This window comes from Alosa sapidissima, chromosome 12 (assembly GCF_018492685.1).
Source record: "Alosa sapidissima isolate fAloSap1 chromosome 12, fAloSap1.pri, whole genome shotgun sequence".
In the NCBI taxonomy this organism is placed as follows: domain Eukaryota; kingdom Metazoa; phylum Chordata; class Actinopteri; order Clupeiformes; family Clupeidae; genus Alosa; species Alosa sapidissima.
Genome location: NC_055968.1, coordinates 1918656 through 1941558, shown reverse-complemented (window position 1 = coordinate 1941558; position 22903 = coordinate 1918656). Strand labels below are relative to the sequence as shown.

General features: G+C 40.2%; 1 protein-coding gene across 6 annotated transcripts in view; it reads left to right on the top strand.

The window, feature by feature from the left end:
* The window catches only part of spag17 (sperm associated antigen 17), a 281640-nt gene that overhangs the window by 106966 nt on the left and 151771 nt on the right, over positions 1 to 22903 (top strand). For all 6 annotated transcript variants that reach the window (XM_042056132.1, XM_042056130.1, XM_042056131.1 and 3 more), the window contains 5 exons: positions 2578 to 2691; positions 2789 to 2936; positions 7596 to 7699; positions 8319 to 8473; positions 21356 to 21450. In XM_042056132.1, the coding sequence (XP_041912066.1) occupies positions 2578 to 2691; positions 2789 to 2936; positions 7596 to 7699; positions 8319 to 8473; positions 21356 to 21450 (616 nt within the window). The remainder of the gene's footprint in view (positions 1 to 2577; positions 2692 to 2788; positions 2937 to 7595; positions 7700 to 8318; positions 8474 to 21355; positions 21451 to 22903) is intronic.

Genomic DNA, 22903 nt, shown 5'->3' with positions numbered 1-22903 from the left:
CCCTCGCAAAAAAGGGGTGAGGGTCTGTTTGTTTCTGTTGAGTAGCCCTCCATATGACTCAGAACATTTGATGCCTCCCAGTGACTTTATAGTGCAACTTACTGAGTGGACTTTAAAGAACAATGTTTTTCTCTTTCAAGATAAACTGTACAGACAGGAAAAGGGGACTGCAATGGGCGCTTGCTTTGCGCCCAACTATGCCAATCTGTTTCTAGGCTTGTGGGAGGAACAGTATATCTTCTCGCAAGTCAACCCTTTCAGAGATAAAGTCTTGTGGTGGGGTAGATTTATTGATGATGTGATACTGTTTTTTTCAGGCACAGAAAAAGAACTTCTAGACTTCCATAGTTATGTAAACAGCCTAAATGAGAACCTAAAACTTAGTCTGGAGTATGATCTGCAAGCCATAAACTTTCTGGATCTACAGTACGTATCTCTAAAGACAATGAGGGATTCTTGCATACGTCTATTTTCAGAAAGGCCACAGATCGGAACACTATACTGCATGCAGATAGCTTTCACCCGCCATGGCTTATCACTAACATACCCTATGGACAGATACAGAGATTAAAGCGTATCTGTGACTCAGATCAGGACTTTATGCATCAATCTATGGATATGCAGCAGCGCTTTCGACAGAGAGGGTATCAAACCCAAACTCTCGTTCAAACTCATAATCGAGCACAAGCACTTGAGAGGAAGAGCCTGCTTAGATCTAGACCCCCAAAAGTGCCAACTCAGAAACCCTATTTTGTCACCCGCTATAGCAAAGAGGCTGTCCAGATTAAACATATCATAAAGAAGAACAGGAACCTCATTGAATGTGACCCAGCCCTACGGGAAATATTCACTGAACCCCCTGGGATTAGTTTTAGAAGGGCCCCTACTATTAAAGACAAATTAGTGAGAAGTCACCTCTCTGCTCCAAAACGTGAAACTTGGCTTCGCCAACCCAAGAGAAACTTCCCCTGTGGTAATTGCAATTATTGTGAGAATATGGTTAAAACTGACAGATTTATAGATGTTCTCAATAATAAGACCTATTCTGTTAACAGTTTCATAAATTGCAATACTACTCACGTGGTCTATCGATTAGAATGTCCTTGTGGTTGTTTCTATGTAGGCCTTACGAAAAGGAGACTAAGAGACAGGGTAGCTGAACATAGGTATGCCATTCGAACTAGAAATATGAATTACCCAATGGCCAAACATTATGCAGAATCATGGGAGGGCAGAACATTAAGAGTATGAAATATGAATTACCCAATGGCCAAACATTATGCAGAATCATGGGAGGGCAGAACATTAAGAGTAATTGGTATTGAATCTATTTGCCTTGATGCCAGGGGTGGGGACAAAATAAAACGCCTTAAACAGAGGGAGACATACTGGATCTATTCGCTAAGAGCTACTAGCCATCCAGGTCTCAATGAAGATTTTGACCTTTCACCTTTTCTGTAGTTTTTTGTAGCCTATTGTGGGTCTTCAGAACAATGGGTCTGTTTGATATGTTGTTGTGTGGAGTAAATTTTAGTACATTTTAGAATGACCATGAATTATGACATTTGACAGAACTTGTTAGGACTTATTTAGTTTTGACATGAAGAATACATCCAGATTTTAAAATTACTGTTGTAATCTTTACCGTGATTTGTGATTAATGGACTTTTTGATACATGTGTGGAGTAGACCTGCACCAAGGTTTTAGAACTACTTTTGACATCTTGATCATGAACTGTAATGTATAACCTATTCATATTTACTGTCTTTTAATGTATGGAATGCATTTAGAGTATTTGGAATTGCTATCGTGATCTTGACTATGAATTGTGATACATGGTGTGTTCATATTTGTTCAATTTTGATGTGGAGTTCTTTGTTTGTGAAGAATAATCATTTGGAATGATGTCATTGCTAGTTTCTCAATTGGATTTTCCCAACTGCCCTGTTGTTTTTGATTATTGACCTGCTTGACAAAAATGACTGCCCCTAGTGGCTGAAGAAATGTATAGCAAGTGCCTCATTGGCACACCTGAAACCCATGCTATAATTATGCTCAGACTTTCTGTTCCCAACACCCTGATGAAGGCTGGTGAGCCGACACGCGTTGGTGTTTTTTAATGGATTATCCCTAAATAATAAATGTTAAAAAAATGTGCATCCTACTGAGTGCCTGGACCTGGAATCTTTTTCCAAACTGATTCATGAGTTACTATTTGTTGCTGCTTACTGTCTTCTTCTTTCCAACTGTACACCCACTTTTGATGTTTTATTTTTAACAAAATGTCAAAACCACATAAGCTTCAATAATAATAATAATCATAATGATGATTATTATTAATAGTAATATTAGTAATAATAGTACTAATATTATCTGGGTTCACATATTTGATGCCATTGCAATGGTTTATTATTGTGCAGATAAAATTGGGGAACTCTTTACAGTTGAATTTTGTGTGGTCATAAATAGCTAAGTTAAGAAAATTATAAAGTTACAGTAACAAAATGTTGTTAAGTGCAGTCTGTAGATTGGACATATCAAATGTTTGAGGTGTCCATGCATTGAATATTTGGCAGAGGCTGATGGAGAACTTTGGGAAACTGGAGGATATAAAAACCAGGAGTCAACCCATGGCACCTTTATTGATAAACTTCCATGACAAAAGAGCAGAAAGATTACATAAATGTCCTGTGAGTAGTCTCACCTTCCCTTTGTAGCTCTTTCTCCATCTAATTTTTTGTCTCTAAACTAAGATTACTATAGGTAACGTTTTTTTTGTGATTGTAGGGGCTAAGTAATTTTAATGTCACAAAAATTGAAGCTGACATGATGAAGAATGGCCCAGTGTGGAATCTATTGCATTCAAAGCTCAACCAGGACAGAGTCATGGGCTGTTTTATTCAGAACCAGGAACTCATTCGCCTCTTCAGTGATGGTAACAATTAACAATTGTAATAGTTAATAAATATCTAAATCTGTAATTCAATGCCAAAACTGTTAAATCAAGATAAGAATAAAAAAACAGTGTGACATCCTGACTGCAACAGAAAGGTGTTTGGCCAGTATTTTGGCAGTATTCTACAACGCATGTCCAATTTCAGTATGGGTGCCGATTTGTCTGTAGTTTTACTTGTATTGAGTCAAATGGAATGTTCATGACTTTATTTCCATACTATTAGTCAGATTCAGTAAATTGCTCCTCATAGTCCTTTAGCTGTCCGTTCAGTGTTTGCTCCTGTGTTAGGTGCAAACTGAAAGCTAAAGATGAAGCTGAAAGATGGTGGTTTGTACTGAGCCATCAACAATCCCATCAATCAAGGAAGGAAGAGCTGTCATGATTGGCTGTTAAGATCAAATGTCAATAACCTTTCAAGAACCCACAACCTCCCTATACACACACACACATAAGCTTTGTCCCATTACAGCGGGCTGGATTGTTTTAGGGGCTAGATTCGTAGACCGGTTATGTCATGGTGCTGTGACTAGAGCTCCTTCAACCGCTTCTTCGAAATTTGGCCGACAAATCCTGCCATTTTTTCCCCAACGGCCAAGTATCCAGCAGGTGGATCCTTGACGGCCAAATCTGTCCCAAGAATTATTATGCGCTGGTGTCATTTATGATGTTTGTTTCATTCAAGACAAAATGGCGGGATAGTCCCCACCAGTGGAAGAGGAGTACGTCTTTAACTAGCCTTTTGAAATTAGTGAATGAAATTTGAAATGGCTGAATTAGTATGTGAAACTAGAAATATATTTCCTGATAGAAATACAAGTTCTTGCAAAGCCGATGCTAGGATGTTGCTAAGGTACTTGAAGTGGTTGCTAAGGTGTTGCTAGAATAAACATAGTGGTTCCTAAGTTATATAAAGTGGTTAATATGTTAATTGCAGGTTGCTGAGTTGCTAGGGTAATCATGTTGGTTGCGAAGGTGGTTGCTAGGTTGACGTTATGATAGTGGTTGCTAGGTTGTTGCTAAGGTACTTGAGATGGTTGCTAGGGTGTTGCTAGGACAATCATAGTGGTTACTATACTTTAACAAGTTGTTGCTATGTTGGTTGCTAGGGTACTTGAGATGGTTGCTAGAGTGTTGCTTGGGTGGATATTGTGGTTACCAGCAGTAATTGCTGGTTACTAGGGTGATCATGTTGGTTGCTAGGTTATTGCTAAGGTACTTGAGATGGTTGCTAGGGTGTTGTTAGGGCAATCATAGTGGTTACTATGCTATAAAAGTTATTAGTAGTCTTATTTAAAAAAAAATAGTTAAAAAAGAGAAAAGGTTCCATTGAAGTTGCTGCAGTCAGTGACAGGGAATTTACACCAGGTGTGTAACTGTAGCGTTCCGTTCGCGACAGTTAGCATAGTGGTTACTATGCTATAAAATGTGGTTGCTATGTTGGTTCCTAGGGTCATGTTGGTTGCTAAGGTGGTTGCTAGGGTACTTTAGATGGTTGCCAGTGTGTTGTAGGGCAATCATAGTGGTTACTATGCTATAAAAAGTCTTATTTTAAAAATAGTTAAAAAAGAGAAAAGGTTCCATTGAAGTTGCTGCAGTCAGTGACAAGGAATTTACACCAGGCGTGTAACTGTAGCGTTCCGTTCGCGACGTGTAAAATGCATTTTAAAAGATTGGTCTATTTTTTTTTAACATACGCGCCGCTATCACATCTGGTGTAGCTACTTCCATTGATCACTAATTGTTGCAGCAGACGCAACGCAAACAGAAGGTTTCAGTTACGTGCCTGGTGTAGCTTCCCACTGAGACAGCACAGGTGCATCTGATTGCATTGTAAGTGTTAATAGCCACTTAGATGCCCCAGGCTCAGCGGACTTTTTGGCCCTGGTCCACTCCTTTGACCTCGAACTGGTTCAAAGCCCACCGACTCACAAAGCTGGCAAAGAGCTTGACTTGATCTTCACTCGGAACTGCAGCACAGACACCCTCATGGTGACGCCTCTCCATCTTTCTGACCACTTCTTCATCCAGTTCAACGTCAGCCTGTCAGAACAGCCTCCGGCTCCTCAGCGGATGGTCACGTTCCGCCGCAACATCCGGAACCTGTCTCCAACGCACTTCTCCTCTGTGGTTGCCTCCGGTCTACCTCCACTCAACACCTTCTCCTCTCTGGAGGTTAATGAAGCCACTGACTCGCTCTGCTCCACACTGACCTCGTGTCTAGACGAGCTGTGCCCTCTTACCACAAGGCCAGCTCGATCCAAACATTCTCATCCATGGCTAAATGATACCCTCCGATCGCAGCGCACCAAACTCAGAGCCGCGGAGAGGAAATGGCACAAATCCAAACTAGCTGACGACCTCAAAAACTACCAGACACTCCTGACCTCCTTCTCAGCCAGCATCACTGCTGCTAAGACTGCTTTCTACCATGACAAAATCAACAGCGCTACAGACACTCGAAAACTTTTCTCAACCTTCAAATCGCTACTCAACCCTCAGCTGCCTCCTCCTCCATCCAGCCTTACTGCAGATACCCTCGCCTCATTTTTTACAAACAAAGTGGCGGCAATCAGCAGTCAATTCTCTACATGCCCACTCAACGCATCTGACTCAGATACTGCACTCCTACAACCTCTAGGGACTGCTGGAACATCTTTTTCAGCATTCACGCCTCTCTCCGAGAGTGAAGTGTCCAGACTCCTGACATGCAGCCGTCCTACCACATGCTCGCTGGACCCTATACCTACGAGCCTACTTCAGTCCATCAGCCCGACCATCGCTCCAGCTATCACACATGTGATCAATGCCTCGCTAACCTCCGGCACATTTCCAACAGCGTTCAAAATGGCCCGGGTAACACCGTTACTTAAGAAAGCTTCTCTCAACCCTGCTCAAGTCGAGAACTACCGCCCTGTCTCACTACTGCCTTTCCTATCCAAAGGCATTGAACGAGCAGTCTCCAAACAGGTCTCTGACTTCCTTTCACAGAACAACCTTCTGGATCCAAATCAGTCTGGGTTCAAAAGCGGCCACTCTACCGAAACGGCTCTGCTGTCTGTAACAGAAGCCTTAAAAGAAGCCAGGGCGACCGCTCGGTCATCAGTACTCATTCTGCTTGACTTATCGGCTGCCTTTGACACGGTTAATCACCGTATCCTTCTCTCTATACTCGCTGACATGGGAATCTCCGGTTCTGCTCTCTCCTGGTTTGAATCCTACCTCACAGGACGCTCGTTTAACGTATCATGGCTTGGTCAGCTATCCGCACCTCACCATCTCACCACAGGGGTCCCCCAGGGCTCAGTGCTGGGCCCCCTCCTCTTTGCTATCTACACCACCTCCTTGGGACAGATTATCCGTTCGCACGGCTTCTCATACCACTGCTATGCAGACGACACACAGCTCTATCTGTCCTTTCCACCTGACGACCCCCTGGTTTCAGCACGGATCTCGGATTGCCTTTCAGACATAGCTACATGGATGAAGGCACACCACCTCCAGCTGAACCTCTCAAAGACTGAACTGCTGGTCATCCCAGCTAAACCTACCATACACCACGACATCAACATCAAATTTGACTCCCTGTCTGTTTCACCGACCAGGACTGCAAGAAATCTAGGAGTTGTTCTTGACAACCAACTAAACTTCTCAGATCATGTTGCCTCAGTCGCCCGGTCATGCCGTTTTGCACTCTTACAACATACGGAAAATCAGGACTTACTTGACTCAAGATGCTACCCAACTTCTGGTTCAGGCAATAGTCATCTCACGACTCGACTACTGCAATGCCCTCCTGACAGGTCTCCCAGCCTGCGCAGTGAAACCACTTCAGATGATCCAGGACGCGGCGGCGCGCCTGGTCTACAACCAACCCAAAAGGGCACATGTTACCCCGCTGCTCATCCAGCTACACTGGCTACCTATGGCGGCCCTCATCAAATTCAAGTCTCTAACGCTTGCCTACAAAGTAGTCTCCGGCTCTGCTCCCACCTACTTGAATGCCCTCATACAAACTTACACTACCTCCAGACCGCTGCGCTCCTCTGACGAACGACGTCTAGCTCTACCACCGGTACGCTCAAGCCAATCCAAACTTTTCTCATCTGTTGTTCCTCGTTGGTGGAACACACTGCCAGTTCCTACAAGGGCAGGGACATCCTTTTCCACTTTCAAAAAACTCCTGAAGACCCAGCTCTTTAGAGAACATCTACTCTCATAGCAACACTTACAACAAGTCTTACTGATCCTAGCACTCACCAGCCGTTTTAAACTGACAAGTAACTGTTAAAAACAGCACTCACCGACGCACTTATTCTTACTGTACTCTAATGTTTTTTTAAACTGTCCTAAAATTGTGAGAATTGTTCTAAAACTTACTGTTTACCATGTTGTTAGTCGCTTTGGTTAAAAAGCGTCAGCCAAATGTAATGTAATGTAAAAATAGCCTATTATGATGTCACAAAGCCAATGTTAAGTTTATGGCAAAATTTTGTTTAGTTTTTATTTATTATCTCAAAAAGTAAATATTAACAATATTGCTTTGCATGCACTGTAATTATATTGCACTAAGTCAGAGGCATCACTGAGGTCCAAAACCCACCACAGAGATTGTGTGTCTCTCTCTCTCTCTCTCTCCAGGTTTGATGAACATTGATGATTCGTCTGAGCTGCTAAAAACAACTCTGCATTCTTTGAGAGACTGGAATGTGTTGGAGTACTTCAATGTACCTGTCTTTTCACAGGTAACTCTTACACTCTTGTAAACTCTTCGGCTGTGTCTGCAATTAAAACTTTAAACAGTTTTTTATTTATCAGATGGCACCAGAACCACACTAATTTTCACAGCTAATGTTAATCCATGCTAAAGAGAGTGAAACCAGGGATGCCCCTTTGCCAGGGGTGTTTTGTTCAACTATAAGGTTACTACACAAACTCTTACCTTGTCTGTTTTGCTACATTGATGGCACAATATGAACAATAATATGCGTAATATTATTTTGTTATAAGCAAACTTCATTGCTTTGAAAACGTAAAGGAAGCACATTTTTAATAACGTCCCTCTGTCTGTGTCCATCATAATTGGCAAAGACACATCTGTTTGGCTGCATTTCGAAAATATTTCCATGCTCTAGTCATAGTCTTGCACAAAATAAATACACGTTAATAATATTATATTTGCCGTTGCAGTTAAACAATCCAGGAAAAGCAGAGGGTGCTGCTGCAGTACCCTCAGCACCCCCACTTCCTTCGTCACTGAGTGAAACTGGGAGTTTCAGTAATAGTCAGTGGGGCAAGGGTAAAAGTATTGTTTAAAGATGTTTACCTTGCAATGTTAATTGTTTACATTCTCTCCCCCTGTAGGTTTTGCAAGAAGCATCTCAGACATATCACTGCATGGATACTTACAGAATCTCCGAAGATGGTTCACTCTTGATCTTCTGTCACAATCCTATAAGCTCTCAGAGAGACAGCAGGCAATCATGGGATGTACCTCTTCACACAGATGTTGGATTCAGGTAAAAAAAAAAAAAAGAATCACTTTCTTTGCCAAGGAAGTTATGTTTTCAGTGTGGTTTGTCTATTTGTTGCTGGGTTCTAAATAACTCGGACAGGACCTTTTCACAGCAGCCATTTTTGACATATATGACATGCCCAGGTGTTAAAAATTACATTTTACTAGTTCGCCCATTGGATTGCTTTATACTGAGTGCTGAAAATAAGCATGTTAGCTGGCCATGGTCCTGGATGACAATAGCAGAGATCACGTGCGAGTAATGTACGCTGACATCCCCTATGGATAAGGGGTAATTAGAGTTGAGAGCTAATAGTAAAATTAAGTAGAAAGGGGAGGTGGTGGGAGGCTTTGAGACTCCAGAGTGTGACGTATTAGGCAGGTAAGGAGGGTTTTATCTCCAACAAATAGAAGTTGAGTGTGTGATGGCTGACAATCAACCCTCCTTCTGAGCTTTGTTTAGAAAAATTGGTAACACTTTATTTAAATATTTCATGAATATCTTCATCTTTTTGTCTTTCTTTCACCTTTTGAAGTCTTTATCGAATGTCACTTTACTATACAAGTTGTGAAGTATTCGTAATCACTGAGTTTAACACTGGGAGGTAAACTAGCCTACATTCAGCTGACCAGTATTTATGTAACCTGGAACGGTTGGACATTCCCAGTAGCAAAAGATGAGAAATCATCTGCAAAGGTTACATCATAAAACAAAAACATTTTTATGAAACAAAAATTTGCTTGACCGTGTTCTGTCTTTTTGGCACTGGAGTAGCAGCCCATTGACTCAGATGTGACGTGATCAGGTAAGAGGTTTGGAACAAAAACGGCAATGCTGCTTTGCGATTGTTGGACTTTTATTTTGACAAGTTGTCGTAGTTCTGTCTTCCACATTCATGAAAGGTTTGGTATGAATGTTGAGTCATGTCTCATGAAACAGTCATGAATGCTTTATGTGCAGTTTATGACAGCTGCTATTAATGTGTTATGAACTCACCCGTCAAGTAAAGTGTTACCGAAAAATCATTATAATCAAGATTTCGATTCTGCTACACTTAAATTGAACAGAATGTTTATTACGTATTTACTAACAACAGTGCTTGCCCTACAATTTCATGTCAAAATGGCTGACATGGCAAAATTATTACATTAGAACTGTCCCATTGCTAGCTGGTTTGAATGCTGACTTTATTGGATATCTGACAGGGTTCCTATGCGTCCTGGAAAATCAGGGAAATTATTAATCAATTTTCCAGGCATAGGAAATGATAGAAAAAGTTAAATATCCTGGAAAAAACATGTGTAACATCCCCTAGGCCTTATACTTGGTACTAAAAAGGGCATTCTGGGTTATTTTACCAACTCTAGATTCAACTATATATACTGTTCCCACTGTTTCTTATTTACTAAGTTATATTCTCTGTATTACTTTGTGTGCTTAATAAACTAATCTATCTAAATCAGTAAAATTCAACCGGGGGTCCACGATCCCGAGGAGGTCCACGGAGGTACTGCTGGGGGTCTGCCAAATTATTTAATCTGAAGCATTTTTTTTCCTCTTCAGAAAAATTAAAAACTTTCTATAGGCTACATAAACATAAACAGAACGTAGAAAATCTGATTTGTATTAGTTTATAAAATATCATATAGGCTACATATGAGTCTTCATGCAATCATGTGATCACCGTGAGAACATGCACCATTTAGTTATCTTTGCGTCAAAACCAAAGTGACGTCCATCTGCCCCAGAATCTGTGCCACTCACCGGGGTCAGACAACCTCTCACTAGGTAGGCTATGAGATATTGCATCCATACTCAAGCTGTGATTGTTAACTCTATAGCTGATGACAGACCGGGCAATTTTTTGGCAACACAGTGCAACTAATGAGGGCAGCAGACAACTAGCAACTTTGTTAGCAAAACCACAGCTATTTAATTAAATCCCATTCAATCTCAATGGAGTAATGGCAGCTAACAGTTTACTGTTACAGTTTACAGTTTAACAACTTTAGCAAGTAAAAATAGATGTTAGTTGTTTTTTTAAGCATTTGATGAAGTAAAATGTCCATTTTGTGTTTCAACATAAACACTTAGCGGAGTAAAAAGATATACGAAGCTACTCTTTTTCCCTCCCTTCACTATTGTGACCCTGGTATCTTTATTGAAGCTCACGGATGGTTGGTCATGTGAGTCATTGCTAGCACTCTGATTGGATTTTCTCGTTGCCCATAAATATCCAAATCGTTCAGATAGAAATTATGTTGCCCAATCACGATGGGAGTGTCATCAACTGCCCATATTGTTGTCCCATGATTAATCACCTTAAGGTAGAAAAAATGTCAATAATAAAGGGGGGGTCCTTGGGCTGAAAAAGTTTGAAGACCCCTAATCTAAATTATTACCATGTAACACCTACTTTTTAACCATATGAAATACTAGTCATATGTCAAACTCTACTAAATGTATCTTAAAGGTGCTCTTAGCGATGCCACACATTTTTTAGGCTAAAACACTTTATGTCACTTACTGCAAGCATCACCTAACCAACCGCTAGCTGTCTGTGTCCTGAATACACTGTAAAAAAACGTGATCTCTGTGGACAGCCCAGGCTCCAAAAACGACAACAAAAACAACCTGGGCAAACATAACAAACTGTTCCAGCAAATCACAGACGAGATGCCCGTTTAGTAGAGTTTCAATTGCACAGGAGCAGCACGGGAGGGAGGGGCAGGAAGTAGCGAGCTAGCTCTCTGTTTTGTTTGAAAGTCAACAGAAGTGACGTTACCCAGCATCGCTTAGAGCACCTTTAATAACCCAGAAACTCACTTGTTTACATATTAAAGCAAAATAGTTTTCTTAAAGAATTGTAAATGTAAAAGTATTAAATCTCAATGTTATAATTGTACAAAACAAAAGTGTTCAAATAATACCCTATAAATATAATATAATATAAACACAGCTAACAATGTTCAAATAATACCCTATAAATATATACAATATAAACACAGCTAACAATGGTATTAAATTGCAATAGCCTATAGATTAAATGTAATGGAATATTCAACTAAGGTAGACTGCTGTTGTTCACAGCACTAAGCTATTTATGGTTTCTGATATACTCCGAGTCTCTGGCCCTCTCTTACAGCCAGGCATAGTAAGCTGGCCCTCGGAAGAAAAAGTTTGGGGACCACTGGCTTAAGGCTTGACTACACGGTGGTAACGGAAATCGAAATTTGCTGTCTACAATATTGTCAGTGTTGGGTTAACGCAACTACGCAAATCAAAACAGTGGTGTGATAATTGAGCCAGTAGAGAAATAACTGTTCAGAATTAATCTGTAGCCTTGGGTAGGCTTCTGCGACATTTTTAACAGGCTACGCTATAGAGGCTTAGACAACTATGACCCATGTTTTGGTTTCGTAAATTAATTTGCCCTACTTCTTGACTGCAAGCAATGTCATTTTTATTTTTCTGTACAATAAACAAATACATCTGCTTTATGCCGCAGAATTACATTCATATTTGGAACTTACATAGTCCAATGCATCGTTACACTACGTTAGTGTTTCCCAAAACCATAGTAGCAACGAACGTTTGCAACCACTATCGTAAAGTTGTGTAGTTAAAACTACACCTCTCGACCTGTGGTAGAATGCTAGTAGAAGCATAGTTCCAGGGATCTTCATGTCAAAGACGTCACTGACGCCAGTTATTTGTTTGCAAATTAATAATTATAAATATATTTAAGTTTCTAATTGATATACACTTCTAACCACCATACATCCATATTTTAAAATGCCCAAGGCAGAAAATACATAAATTAAAAGTCAACTTGCAGCCATGTGCACGTAAGTAAAAGTCACACACCTGCAGATAATAATAAGGTGGTGCGCACTTTTTGACGAGTCAGCTGAGAATATGTAGCCTTTGATTTTCATGGAGGGGGGGGGGGGGGGGTCCTTGTTAGTTTACGCAAACCAAGCCAAGAAGGCTGATTCTGATTTTGATAATATGATCTGCACATAAGATAAACTTAGGTAAACAACAATGTCAATATTGTGGTCAAAACCCAGATTCGAACTCTTGGACAGGGGGCTGGTAACTGCTGTGCAACGGCGGCTGTCATCTGTCGGCCTTAACGCAATGCGCCACAGAAGTATGTGCAGGTGCCCGTTCACGTGCTACTAAACGTCATTAACCACCTTAGTCCAGACTACTGAAGTTTGGAAACTATCATGGTCCAAACTTACAGTACTATGTAAGTAGGCCTATGACAGTTTTGGGAAACAGTCGTAACTTACATGTTGGTTAGTTGAACGATGCATCCTGTTAGTAAAAAGCTAACCTCCGTAGTTGTACGGGAAACGCACCCCAGATCAGTGGGGTGTACTACGAATCTCGATTAGTGGGTTAGCGAGGTATGTTGCGCTCAAAGCTAGGGTATGCTGTGACACGAAAGTGGATTTGTTTTAGTGTCGCTATATCACCATGGCATCTTATGCTGTCAACCAAACCTGGTCGGGAGGAGGTTATGTGCTAAATTATAGCTCAAATCGTGTAATCTACCGCAGACTGACCAATCAATTGTCTTAAACGAAGTTATCTCACGTGTAGGATTCTGTCATATATCTTACAGGTGGAGCTCCGCCTCTACTAACATTTTGGATCTCGAATGCACTTTAATAGTGCTGTGCGTGCAAATATCCCACTATGGACGTGCATACCATACAACAACTGATGGCAATTGATTTATTTGATGTTATAGGTTAGACACAAAAAATGACCGCAGTGTAGATAAAGCTATCGCTCATGAATGCGGAAGTAATTGTTTTTAAATACAGGCGGTCTTGTGCGTCTCCACGTTACACGATTGGCCAAAGTCATCCCAACACCGAGAACGCGCACAGATCTGAGCTGAAAGCCTAGTTTGAAAAATATATCACATAACTGATATCGTAGTATCACTTAACGTATACCCCTGAGTCAAGGCTTTGTCAAGCCTTGATATGTCTACATAGCCTAGATATGTCTAACGTGCTTCGTAGTATACCCCACAGCTTGTAGGCCATTAGCAATCTGTTTATTTTATTTTATGAAGCCTACACAGTAGATCACATGCCACATTCTCACTTTCAATAGACAGATGCAATAGCCATTGGTCAAGTATTGAGTATAAAGCAATTAAGATAGTACCCTATACAAAAAGTACTTCATACTATCATAAAAATTTGTTAAAACGAATAGCATTTTGCAACTTGACAAAACACTGGATTAAATATCGTAGGCACAGGAGAAAACTTGTACATCCATCCTTTTTTGAAGACGTAAATGGTTGGGCTATAGGCCTAGTTTGCAAGAAGACATAAAGCGTGAGCATGCCACACTATCCACAGCTGTGGTAGCGGGGGGTAGGATGATTACTGTTAGCGCAGGATTTATATAAAATTCTTCAACAGAAGGCTTGCCTCGAATGCAGTCAAAAAAAGGCCTGTGGTTTGCGCAGCCTACAGTAAGTAGGTCTTAGTGAGTTAGGAGTCCTCTAGACTTCTTTTCAGCTGTCTCAGAGGTGGAAAGTTGTGTTCGTTGGGGGCAGGGCCGGATTAACAATTCATAGACCCTTTGGAAAAATTGTCTGATGCAATTTTTCTTTTTGTACAGCCACAGCATATTCTGTGTTATAGCTATGAACACATACAATAGCTCGATTAAAAGGTGAGACTTTAAGCTCTCGGTGGGTGCAAACAGTGTATTTCTACACGCCTCTGTTCCTGAGAAGTCCCAAGCTAAACAGTGGTAGTTTTCATCAAAATCGCTGTTTTTTCTAGAAATGGAGATATAACGTCTTTCATGAAATATGAAGTGTTGCCTGTTACTTACTTGTGTGAACTTTCCGGGAAGTGATCAGCGAGACCTGGCGAGACTGCCACCTAGTGATAAACCCACGAAAATGGCCTGGTTTTGACCTGACGTGCATGCGTCACTGATTCGACGCAAAGCGGCAACCGAATTATGATAAAATGTCCAGATAAAATGTCCAGATTGTGCGTTTTCATGAGTTTTCGATTGTCATATATTTAATTTCCATTCATCACAGAGTTCCTAAAATCACATATAAGGTGTGTTAGAGTGTCTAGTTTCGTAATTAAAAAAAAAAGCTAAAAACGTAATATTACGCTTTTTGGCACTCAACGCATTTGGCACTCAACGAGTTAAGGCACGAGCGCATCTGTGAGGCCAAGCCTCACCAAGTAGCCCGTTTGTTTACAACTAACATTACATTTAATTAAACTGCTTATAGGCTATGCCGAAATAGTTTCAACATTTTGAATATCAGTGTCGGGTGAATTAGGAAATGCCTTATGGCTGAAAGCTGCTTGGGATCCCCCCTGTCAAGCAATAACCATACAAAAAGTTAAAAACAAATGACATGATGCGCAACACTGACATAATGCGCAAATAATATAGCCTAGATATTCCAATATATTCAAATACATGTGTTTATTTTAGAGGGGATATTCGAACGTCATTTTTGAGCAATTTTGACAGCCCTAGTCCACTGTAGGCTACGCCAATCGTCTATTAACACCTTCCACCTAACCCCGGTGAGTGGGGGTCGCTATAATGCGTGTGAAATAGCACCTTTGAGTAGCCTATGCGAAATAGCCTTAAAATCGTTCCGGTGTTGTGTGCCTTCTGGTTTCTCCACCTACTGGTTTCCTATCTACATAGCGCACCAGACCGCGATGATAGATCGGAAGAGCGCATCTTCCGATCTACATACCGCACCAGACCGCGATGTCTTCAAGGGTTGAATGAAGGGAGTTTGCAAAAATTAGTGTATTTTTAAAGTCAATAAACATTCTTAATTTTCGAATGTCTTTGTCAGGGAACATCTGACTTTTAAAAACCATAGGCCTGGTAGTCGCTCAGACAAGGAGTTATAAGATAAAGGCAATACCATTTGTGTCACCTAATGCAGTTCAGTGAATTAGCAAGATACAATCAGAAGGCAACAATCATAAAGCACAGTGCGCCCGCGCACGCTCTCTCCCCTGCGCATAAAGCTGTCTGCGTGTTGTAGGCTAGATTTGCGTGAGTTCTTTCTATCTGCTTTACTTTTGTGAGTTGCGACCACCTAGGCTATGTTATAGACGTTCTATGAGGTACCAGTGTTTAGCTGTGTCACAAAACAATAAGCTTTGTCAGACTACTTTTAAAATGATATTCAGGGCTATATACATTTTAAACATTCGGGGCTGAAGACCCGACAAAGCCTTGCGTTAATTCTTCAGGTGGGAAGTGTCAGGAATTTTCATACGAGAGACGCTCTCATTGGTGGTTAGTATATGAAGTAGGGAATTGACAGCAACATATCCAATCACATTATGAGAGATGCTGAATTTAACATAAACTGCGATGTTTGATTTTAAATGAATGTAAATTTAGCCGGGACTGTAAGCTGGCACACGTGGGTGCTCAATGTTTTCAGTGGGTGCCCGAGAGACGGAGCACCCACGGTATCGGCGCCTATGACAAGCGTATCTCGCGATTGCATCCATTACAAACAAACATGCAATGTGAACGTCTGGGATTGGGGAGAGCACTAAATGCTCTTCTGAATAAGCACGAAGTCAAGCCTTTAAATGAAAAACACTCTTCAATAATCAAAGAAATAAACGCTAATGAAGTAAACTTGTGACCATCAAAAATAGTTTATCGTCTGTAACTCCGTGATAACAGGACGTAACAGGAAGGCATTTGGCTGAGCAACGGAGGTTAATATGCTCTATATTTTGTCCAAATGATGTCTGTCTATCATCGTTCCACTCGGAGAAAACCAGAATGTTTAATTTGTCCTGCGTTTCTTCTACGGCTGCAAACGGGATTCACTCGCCGTTAACCAAATATTTCTTTATTAGGGCAGGGCAGGCATATTTCTGGCTATTAAATTATTTCTAAACCAGTCTGCTAAAGTCTGTAGTGAAGTCTGTGTAGGGTTTTCCAGCTCCATTTCTTTTTATGAGACACCCTGCTCACTTGAGACCTCTGCCGGTTGTTGCAGCGTCGTTGCAGCGTCACTGGAAAAATACAAATTAAAGTCGCATGATGCCGCGTGATCCCGCGCGCGGACCGCGAGGGAAGCTGGCTAAGTCGAAGCACTGCCCACTGTACACTGTTCAACTGTATAGTAAATGTCTTGCAGGCAAACGTTACAAAAAGCGTTCATCATGTTTTACAGTGGGTGCTATTTTGAAATCGTCGTTTCACTCACGCTCCGCGTGTTTCACGCAGCTTCGTGAAATGGATTACAACCGTCGCCACTAGGTGGCAGCTTAAGTCCGGTGCGGCCAGAGCCGGATATGGAGCCGTATATGGAGAGCCATATACGGCTTTGGCTGTGGCATCGCTGGTGTGGACTGCCCGTTCGGCGATCCATTTGGCAGGAGCAATGACCTGTCAATGGATTTAATTAACCATACCTCACTTGTTGAAGCTTGGCGGATCAACCTCTGTGCGGCTCTAAGCACTTTATAATAATAATATTAATAATAATAATAATAATAATAATAATAATAATAATAATAATAATCAGAGGCATTGCTAGAAGTTGAAAACATTTGTGGCTTTAGCCCAGAAGTAAAACCTCCTATATAAGCGGGGGTTCGGGAACATTTTAAAAGTTGGTTTCTTAAAGGAGAATTCCGGTGTGATATTGACCTAAAGTGTGTTGAAACATGATACCGAGTGTGAACGTATGTCTCATAGCCCATCTCGGCTTGTCCCCTGCACTCCAAAATCTGGCGCTAGTTAGCCGATGCTACCAACAGCTTTTTCAATGGTGGTGCTTCGGTATCGGGCTAGCCATGCAAATAAATCACTGTTTTACACCATTTACGAGGCTCAATGTATCTCCACACTTCATTGGTAGACTTCTGAGGACCCTGACATTTAAAACGAGACATTGAGAAGTTTGAAAAAGCACTGGTAGTTTACTTACAAGACGATTTAAGCAGACAGTATCTTCACGAAGTATGATAAGGGATCAGATTCCAAAAATAATTCAGTGGAAATGCATGGATTCCAGTTTCTTCCAGTAGTAGCAACTGGAATCCATGCATTTCCACGGAATTATTTTTGGAATCTGATCCCTTATCATACCTGTTCATTCTTACTCGTCGCTCGACTTATCGTGACTAAATTCAAGATGGCTGCAAACGCTAAACTTCATGAAGATACTGTCTGTAGTAAACTACCAGTGCTTTTTCAAACTTCTCAATGTCTCGTTTTAAATGTCAGGGCCCTCAGAAGTCTACCAATGAAGTGTGGAGATACATTGAGCCTCGTAAATGGTGTAAAACAGTGATTTATTTGCATGGCTAGCCCATGTGATTTGTGTAAAACAGTGATTTATTTGCATGGCTAGACACATGGATTATGCTATCAGCATAATCCATGTGTCTCTTCACAAATGACCAACACGTTATCAAATCATTCCGTAGCCTTGACTCGATTCAGTTTTATTGCAATGTTGAACTTAACTTCCAGGCCACTGTCAATTTTTACATTTTAAATTTAAAAATTTTCAATTTTCCAGGCCTGACATCTTTCAACATTATTACCCTCAAAGTTAAATAAGAAACCTTTGCAACTCAGCTATTTAATTAGGGTGCAGGCTACTTGTTAGGCATATGGTGTGTTTTCTTTTTTTTTGAGAGAGAGAGAGAGAGAGACACACAAAGTTGAAATCATATCTTCATGGCTTCAATCTGGCCTACCAAATATCTGCATAAAGTAGACTACTGTACATCACATCACATCACAAGCGCATCAAACGTGCATACTGTCTCCGAGTGCGTGTTTCAAAGGCCTAGGCTACTTTGAAAAAAAATAAGCACTTGAATAATGGTCTAGGAGCTGAAGTTTAGACTTTTTTGTTAGAAAACTATTTCATTTGAATTATGGACTGCCTTTGAATCAAGTTTGATCAGACTTTAAGTTGATATAAGAAAGGTTCAAGATGCTAGGTAGCCTACCTGTTAAGAAATACATGCATTTTTTCCCCGTGGAAGTAGACTAATTTAAGAACGGCAAAATATTATTTTTTGAAAAGTATACTCTGATTTTTAAAAAAAGATTGTTGCTTTTGGATTTGACATGGCTGATAGGCCTATATTAATTAATGACTGTTAATCAATGGCCTTGGTACGCAGTGACATAGCTATTAGGGATAATGTATAACTTCATAAAAATACATCGGGGTCCAGTTTGCATCGGGGTCCAGTTCGTCCTGTTGGGGCTTATTTTCCCGATAATGGCGTTCTTAACATTATCCCGTTTATTATACGGCTACTTGCCAAAATGAGAGAAGACACTTTGCGTAATGTCTTTTTAAATGTAATTGTTACCGTTTTCATTGGCTTATGCCGAGGAACAAGCTTCGCCAAACACACTGAACTTGAATCCAACATTCTTTAGAATGTATCTGAACAACCGTTTCTATGTGAATCTCAAGCACAAAATCTGTTGCCATTGACAGTGGTCAAGAGACCATACCATTCCCCCTCATCTGACTTTTGTGCTTTCTGTGCTAATACACCACCCCTCCCCTCCCCTTAATCCACTGAATAGACATCTTATTTCCATCACAATAGCCAGCAGAGAAAGGCCAACACATCAGATCAGCTTGCTTACTTGTGTGAAACAGCAATGTGTCATTAACCTGTTGCGTCACAGGAGAAGCACCACTTAACCAGAATTTAGAAATAAAGTATCAAAAAAACATCAAACCCATGTTTACCCATGTTTACATGTCAGCAACATTAACATATAGCCTATAAGCCCTATAAGTTTTGACTCTCACTGTGCGCAAATTTTGTGTAAAATATGGACACGAGACTTCTCCTGCCCATTGCAGTGTGCATTTCAGTGCCTGTGTTTCATGAACTGAATTCTTAAAAGAAAAGGTTGGACAAAAGGATACACAATTAGCCTAGGCAACACATTTATATTTGATTTAATTGCTGGCGATCGTGCCTCTACCGACACTTCAGGTAGGGGCGGCCACAGCCTAACCTCAGTGAAACGCTTGTAAACCTTAAAAACTTTGAAGGCCTACTAAATGGCTTGGGCAAAGGTAGCAAGATAACATGGTAGCCAGATAACATGGTCAGCTATGTTAACTTGTTACAATGATAATAACATTAACTGACATCTTTTTAATCGTACAACTCAAGTCAATTTCTGTGCCGTCAGCTGGTTTAGATGGTGCAAAAGTAGGTAGACGTCTGATTATCAAGCTAGCAGTACAAATTATTAGTGGTTATGCTATTTAGGTGTTTGTTTTTTGGGTGGCATATAGATTCAGTGCATGTTCTAGGCCTACAGACAATTTTGACATTTAAACATGATATCAGAAAGTGACAAATCTGCAAGCAGCCACATCTGTCAAAGACTCGTCATCAATCGTGAAACGTCATCAACCAAGCCAGTTAACATGGAAGCCAGTAGCCATGTACTGTAACACCGGTCCCCAAATATAAGACGGGGAAATAATTCATTCAATTGCCTGCCAGTAGAGCTATCAGTCCACCAGCAAGACATTGTTTTGATTTAACTCAATGAAATAAGACCTCTTAATATTTTATTATATTTGTTGGATTAATACTGTTGGCAAAGACTCCAACACTCGCTCTCAAGCTCATTCGCTTGCCACCCCTTCGAGCTTAGGCTGAAGCAGGCTACATTTAAACACAATTGTTGCCGCGACTCAAGGCATTCCAGCCTATGAATTTAATAAAAAGTAAATAATGCATAATTTAACAATAACTCAATGTAGGCTAGGCCTACTTGGCTACGCAAAAGGGTTTCCATTACATCACAGCCCCTGTTCAATGAACGGCTATTTGTCTCGTAATATATGGAAGAATATTAGACTCAAAAGTTTTGTACGTGTGTATCACGTTTTGAAACGGTAGAAATTATTTGTAACTGTAAAAATGATCTGTACAAGTAATTGTCAAAATTACAAATATGCCCTACTCTTACAAATCTATTCTACAGGTACGGATCGGTTTTACAGCTACAAATCATCCTACAGTTAAAAATATTTTACCATTACAAACATATTCTACAATTACAAATCACTATTCTACGCACAAAAAGTTGTCCTACAGTTACAAATCTTTTCTGCAAGTGCACAGACTTTTGCACCACCTTAGGGATGAGAAGTGTCTCATATGTATTGTGTGTGTGTGTGCATCAAGATTTGTAACTGTAAAACTAATTTGTGATTTAACAAAAAAATAACACGATTTTAAGTATTACTCATATGTCCTTCACTTACAAATATATTCCACAGGTACTAAACCTTCCACAGTTGCTTGTCTTTGAATTGCAAAGCTATTCTGCCATTACGAATCTCTGCTGCTCGCACAAGTATTTTCTGCAAGTATACGGATACTTTTCAGACTGTTCTGTTCCTGTTGAATAGCCAATGGCGATGCTCAGGTTGTCAAATAAGCCATTACTTCAATTCATCGTGTTTCCTTACTCTCTGATGACATATGGTGATAATTTTTGCAATGGTTGCAATTCATTTTCCATTATTTCCTACACACTGGTCCTTTAAATATGAACATTTGTTTGTTGTCATTATTGATATTTGATATTGTACTTACAATATTGTTATTATTTTGCTTAATGTTGGTTTACCATCTTTTAAAAACTGTTTACTGTTCATTTTAGGTATAAGGTTCTTAGTCTGTAAGTCACTGGACAAAAGCGTCTGCCAAATTCTATAACCATAACTGTAACTATTAAATATATGAACCTTCATGAAGACTTATTTGTGACTTTCACTGATCAGATGTACTATAACTATCATAGGAATTATTTGGAGCATGTTGCTAGCAGTTTGAGTGGATGGAACATGCAGATAGGCAGAAGCCCAGACGTTGCTGTGCTCCCTCAGTCTTGTGCAGGTAATACAAGTACTCACATGCATTTTGCTAATACTGTTACTGTGCAATCCACTAGATAGTGAGAATACTTACATTGGGCTTACTGAATTTTCAGACACTGTCACTCACAATGAAAAATATATTTTAATGGCAATTAAACTGAGATGATTGAACAGCAATATGGTTATTCGTCATTAAAAGTTCAAATAATTACAGAGCATGAAAATGCACTGTACTGTTCTTCCTAGGCTTCTTAATATTATTCTTCCAACCACTTTTTCGGCATCCAATTTAACTTGAACAATTTAACGTACAAACTCTGTTCAAACTTTGTAACATAGGTCTTCTAAAGGACTCGTGTGGTATGACTTTTCAACTTTGTAACTTTTATACTTTTTAAACTATTAATTAAAAACTACTCAAAATTTCCCCATAGACTTAACATTGGGCTGATGACATCACAATAGGGCCATTAAGCAATAGGGCTTATTCGCAAACACCGCCGCAGCCATATTGTTGATATGACATTCCAGTTCTATGGGCTATTCTATGTGACAAATCACCTGTAGCGCGTAGATTTGATCTGAGCAGAGCACAGTAGCCTAATGGCTTTATCTCGTCAATATCAAGAGTAGATAAACTTAATCGCTGTGGACCCATATCTAATAGACTCAATAGCATTAAGTAAAGATCCGTCATTATTGTCAGTTGTAACTTACCCCGATATTTATAGCCTAACTGTCTTGTTCATACATCGGCACACGTCGCAGCTGGAGGCAACAAGGCGTTCAAGTCGCTTGAGTCAAGGTCGGCAAACTTATATTTGTTCCATCAACGACATTGTCTAACATTGCCATGATCGCAGAGAATAAAGCTGCATCTCATTGGACTGCAATTGTATCTTGCGTTTGCCTGTTGCTTACAACCTGCAACCAAGGACTTTGCTAAAGTAGTTTAAAGTAGGTTAGCCAGTGATCGTTCTTGTCTGATAACTTCTAGGAGGATCTATGATGCAACTATATGGTCTTGAGGCAGAAAAGGCTATCATATTTCTCTGTAACATTTCCAAAATCCAGGTGAACAAAACACTATACAAATCAGAATGATCTATTATCAATTATCTGATATCTTTCTCCGCTGAGTTTGTTATTTATCCTATCTAGCCACAAGTCTCTCCTGCGCTGACTCAACTCCTCAGTCTCATTCTCTTCTCGTTCTCTGACCATCTGTCAACATAGAGCATTGAAAATAAGGGAGATTTTCCGGGTTACTCACCCAAAATACAGGGAAATTTCAAAATGTGTCTTTCTGTTGCTATCCCTCTGCTGAAAGCAAGAATTCGTACTACAAAACTGCTGCAGGAAAATATTAAAACAGGAAGACTGGAAAAGCTGGAAAAAAGTTGACAGGTATGTTTTTGACTATGGGCCCTATCATGACATTCTAAAGTGCATCGTCACTCGTCAAAAGTCTA